The sequence below is a fragment of the Haliaeetus leucocephalus genome, unplaced genomic scaffold (genome assembly GCF_000737465.1).
Source record: "Haliaeetus leucocephalus isolate CR32 unplaced genomic scaffold, Haliaeetus_leucocephalus-4.0 Scaffold450, whole genome shotgun sequence".
In the NCBI taxonomy this organism is placed as follows: domain Eukaryota; kingdom Metazoa; phylum Chordata; class Aves; order Accipitriformes; family Accipitridae; genus Haliaeetus; species Haliaeetus leucocephalus.
The window spans coordinates 10,445,193-10,450,192 of NW_010972886.1; the positions used below are offsets into that span (position 1 = coordinate 10,445,193).

Genomic DNA, 5,000 nt, shown 5'->3' on the forward strand with positions numbered 1-5,000 from the left:
GGGGGGTGGGGGGGGGGGGGGGGGGGGGGGGATTATAAAACTTAAACACTGCAACACTTGCTGCTTTGTCAGGTTGATTTGTTCCTGTTCCAAATATCTTGTTAATCTTTCTCTTGTCCCATATGTTTTGTTGAACCTGTCCAGGCTTCTATTCACCTGCTAAAACTTCTTTAGGATATTGTCATTAGAATAACTTTCCCTCCTCAAGCTGTCTCCTGCCTTCATCCTTCTTTTTTTTCCTGCTGTTCTGTGTTGCAGCTTAGTTTGCATTGTTTGTTTTTAGTTTTTTCCATAAAAAGGGTGCTCCTCTGTCAGTGGTGGTGGGGATTTTCAGCAGCTTCTCTTTTTCCTCCCCTCCAAACACTGGCTGTGGTAGTGAATGTGTTCTTGTTGAGGGTCAACATTATAAAAAAAGCACAAAGCATATTACTTGGGTCTTTCAGTAAAAGACAATACAGGAGCATTATCTGAATGTGGCTTTTTTATCATTTAGACTGTATCTCTTAGATTTTTCAAGTCCTGGTCCTACTTGCACGGTCTTAATTTGCAAACCTAACTTCTTGTCTTGCAGACTTGTCAAGAGACAAAGGATCTCAGTGCTCTGACGAAAGCAGCTGATTTTGTGAAAGCATTTATACTTGGGTTTCAAGTAGAGGTGAGTCTCCCAACAGCTACGTTGTGAGATTGCTTGAATTTGCTTGCATGATGTCTTTGGCCTCTCTGCAAATTACAGTAAGAAAGAAAGAAAGATCCTTAGGTGGTTTTCTAGAAATAAATTGGTTTGAAATTGTGACTGGAGTAGAAGTCTAGTTTCTTAAGCTAATGCAGGATAAAAAAGTACCCTTCAAACAGCACATAATTCAAATTATGAAACGGAGGAAATACGTAGCTGTGTGTGAGAGGCAAGCGTGAAGCAATAATCTAGCTCTGAGGTGCTCTGCATGTGTAGAGACTGTTCATTTTGCTTTAGTCCAAGCCAATAACCTTCAGTCTGTTCAAAACTCAAACTTTACTTGGAGAAAACAAAACTACTTTTTGCAGTATCGCACAGCCTGCTTGTTGCTGCAGACCTGTACTGACTTCACTAGTATAGGTGGGCCTAAAGTGAATGTGTAAGGTTCTCTACAGAGAAATAAAAATTTATATTGCTATTGAAAAAATAAGTTGATCTAACTTTAGCTGACCATTGTTTGATATGTTAAGTGGAGGAATACTGCTGATGTCATCTGTTTGTATGTATGGAGAAAACATCAGGTTTCAACTCTGTTGTGGTACTACAACACTCATGCCAATAACAAATCTCTTAATATTTTAGGACGCTCTTGCTCTCATCAGATTAGATGATCTCTTTCTAGAATCATTTGAAGTTACAGATGGTAAGTAGTTTCTGCTGCGGTATTCAAGTAGTTGTGTGTTACCAGCTGCAAGTACATTTTTTTGTTTCTTTTCCCCTGCTCCACTTGGGTCACACTTCTTCAGGGATCAGGAAAACCTTAATGTCATTACACACAATTATTGTCTAGGTACAGGCAGCTTGAAAGCCTTGTCATTTTTGTAAAATGTCCCAACAAAACCCCCCAAACCTTCATCCTTAAAAGTTTGTCACTTTGTCAGAGTGATTTGTTTTTTCTTGTCACAGTGTAAACATTGTTTTAAACTTAAAAGGTGACATGGAGTGTTTTGGGGACTACATCCATTAGATTACTAAAGCAGCATCGACTTTGTTCCTTCCAATGTCCTGACAGCGAGGGGTGGGAAGTAGATAGCAGAAACATCTATTATTTCATGTATTACTGGGATTCCTTGGAGTCCCATTTAGAGCAGCATCTAAATCTGATCTGTTTCATTTCTGCCAGTGTTAATTGTGTACACTCTGGCTCCGTTTCTTTCCTCAATCTTAATTGCTCAGTAATGAAGCGAACGCCTTCCATTACAGTTCTGTATTAGAATTTCTTTCTGATGCCAGAGACCTCATGGTCATGTAGCAGTGGCTGTGATTTTTCACTTCTAGTCACATAGATCTATATTCACCATAGTAAAGTTGCTTTCGTATTACTTGGAATGAGTTGTTTCCACTAACTTGAACAAGGGAAGCACTACAGAAATACACACCGCTCCTGTTACACTGAATGTCTTATTCTCGTTTTAGTCAAACCTTTGAAAGGAGATCATCTGTCAAGAGCAATAGGGAGAATAGCAGGGAAAGGTGGAAAAACTAAATTCACTATAGAAAACGTAACCAGGACACGAATCGTTCTTGCTGATGCGTAAGTATTGACTTCCTTCTAGGCAGAGCACAATCCCTAAGCTAATCCATGTCCCCTTCCAGGAACAAAGGTAACTTGAATTTCTTGAAACATTTGTAGAGCAGTTTTAAGACAAATGCTTTGAGTACATGACCTTTTGTTATGAGAACAATGACGATGTCACCAGCACACCTAGAAGTTAGTAATTTCCCACAGCATAAGAATTCCTTCTTATGAATAATCAAAGCTGAACCTACCAAACCTGCAACAGTATTTTCTTCCTCAAGCTGCTGTACTGTTAAATCTGCAAATTGTAAAATCTATTTTAAAAAGGATTTAGAAGAGCACAGGTTTTATGTTGTAGGTTTCCTTGTTTTGAGGTGGGTTTTATGGAGGTTTTTTTATTTACAAGTGTAGAAAAGGAACTAGTACACTGATCTGAAATTCCACCTTCATCTCTAACCTCCAACTCTCTATTAACTATGTAATCACAGAGGTTTTTTTCCATTAAGTAATGCTACTTTGACTGCTTTTTTTACAGGAAAATTCATATTTTGGGATCTTTTCAGAACATTAAAATGGCACGAACAGCAATTTGCAATCTAATTTTAGGTAAGTCCTGTTATCTAATCTTCTCTGTTACATATAAATAGATCTTGCAGTTTGAGAAGCTACTTTCTGTGGGTCTTCCCTGGTGTGTCCACACCTGCATGTGGAGCAGGTAGCTTGCTGGGACTTGTCTTGTTACCCTTAAGAGAAGTGTTTGGGGAAGAAGCAGGAAGCCCAGGGCTTGGTTTCTGGCTCCAAAACCCTCTCCATGGTGCAGAAGGAAGATTTTCTGCTTTTTGTTTTAGCTGCAGCATTCCCTGAGGGGCTATTTTGAATGCCCCATCTAGAAAGCCAAAGGGGGCAACCCACACCAACACCAAAAGTTCCTACGCTTGCAGTAACAGACAAGGTGGATAACCTTGAGTATCCTTCTCACCCAGGAGCTTATTTCTCCACTTTTAACACAGACGTGAGAGCAAACCATCCATTTCTGTGACATACATTTATCTTGTTTGCTGACTGAGTTTGTGCCTTCTTCTGCAGGAAGTCCTCCATCAAAAGTTTATGGCAATATTCGGGCAGTGGCCAGCAGAGCAGCTGAAAGATTCTGAGCTGCAGCATGGGTGCCCCACCAGGGACTGGGGCTGGGAGTCGTGGTTTCTGTATGCATGAGAGGCCTGAAGCTACACAAGCATGCACTCAGTCTTCTGCTGAAAACCCAGACTGTGTAGTCTTAATTTCAAGTGGGACAGCATGTCTGATTTGAACACACTTCATATTTCTGTGTAGTCATTAAAAGTTACTTTAAGTTGGTTGTGTCTGTATCAGAAGTACAGGTACCTGATTTTACTTACTTAAACTTACCCTCAAACAAAAACAATCTTCATTACTGACTTTCTGAACATCAATGTGTTAAAGAGACTGCTGGGAGGATTTTGGAAAGCCTTTGTGTTTGAGCCTAAAGGAATCAGCATAGTTAAATGTTCATAAGCACACATCATGGATTGGTATCTTCCTGGAAAAAGGAAGAGTCAGCTGGAATGCAAAGTTCAATGGCAGGCTGTCCGATGAGTCTCTGCTACTGATGGAACAACGTATCACATGAAAATGGTATGACGAGGTAAATAGCGTATTTAATCCTAGAATCTGCACCTATATAGATTTTACTTTTTTATTCTCTTGAAAATGACCTGTAAGGGCAGCCTAGTGAAACTAAGAGCCACCAGGTGAAGTACTTGCCCACATACCAGAACACAAACAACTGTAAAGTGCTGTATCTCCTCCTTAAAATGCTACATGCATGCAACAGAGGAGGGGAAGAGATTACAGAGACCAGTCACAGTCCCAACTTGACTTAAACATGGGCCCTTTTCTCCTGACCCTGCCACCCCAACTTGTTACTGCATGTCTTCCAAAATAAATCAGTTCAGGTTTGTGAATGAAAAGAAAAACTGAAATGAGACTATCAAAAACACTAGCAAATTGAGTAAGCATTTCTCTACATGTCCAAATTGCCAGTGCAGCACTTTACAGTATGGGATTATTATTATAGCCAAATTCATTCAACCCTTCAATTGCTAACAGATTTAAGACTTGCTGAGTTACCTGCATGTACAGCTCTCAACAGTCTGAGCTATATAGGGGAGAGTGTGTCCATTCTGAGCAGCTCAAGGTAAGAGCACACCTACCTGGTTAGCACATTTTCTGTTCACTGGCTGCTTACGTCATTTATCTCAGCTTGAAAGATAAGGGGAGAGCAAGGCAAGGACACACAAAAGTAATCTAATCTTTATCCTATAGCAGGTGCATACTGATACCAACCAAAAGCAGTAGAAAGGGAGGGGGCAGCACAAAAGGCCAAAACAACTGCACCACAAAGAGCAACAGCAAACAGCTTCTGTGAAGGATATACCTGCTACAGGGAGGATTTTCACCAGCAGAGGTCTTGGACCTCTCCTTGAAAAGGAAGCTGCCTTTCAATCTCCACCTACATTAGGGTTAGGGGTTTTTTTTTGTTTGGTTTTTAAATCACCTTACACTTAGCACAATCATTCTGAATTTAGTAGGATTTAAAACAAGGTATTTTATCTAATTTGGACACATAGCAAAGAGTGCCTTTACAAAAAGAAACCAAACACTTAAGTGGTCTTGAAACTAAAATTAAGCCTGAAACTATTATTCAAGGGTCTGTGTGCACCCTGTGCA

At 40.1% G+C, this 5,000-nt stretch overlaps 1 protein-coding gene across 3 annotated transcripts in view; it reads left to right on the top strand.

The window, feature by feature from the left end:
* The window catches only part of PNO1 (partner of NOB1 homolog (S. cerevisiae)), a 6,576-nt gene extending 1,764 nt beyond the window's left edge, over positions 1–4,812 (top strand). Inside the window, exons 3-8 of one of the 3 annotated variants that reach the window (XR_774830.1) lie at positions 572–655; positions 1,316–1,376; positions 2,150–2,267; positions 2,788–2,858; positions 3,339–3,915; positions 4,596–4,812. Coding sequence is in view for 1 of the 3 variants with exons in the window: in XM_010574776.1 (XP_010573078.1) it covers positions 572–655; positions 1,316–1,376; positions 2,150–2,267; positions 2,788–2,858; positions 3,339–3,406 (402 nt within the window). In the remaining 2 variants the exon portion in view is untranslated. Of the gene's footprint in view, positions 1–571; positions 656–1,315; positions 1,377–2,149; positions 2,268–2,787; positions 2,859–3,338; positions 4,369–4,595 lie in introns of those variants that run through there. The other 2 variants (XR_774831.1, XM_010574776.1) reach the window with 2 other exon arrangements.
* Positions 4,813–5,000: the final 188 nt, after the last annotated feature.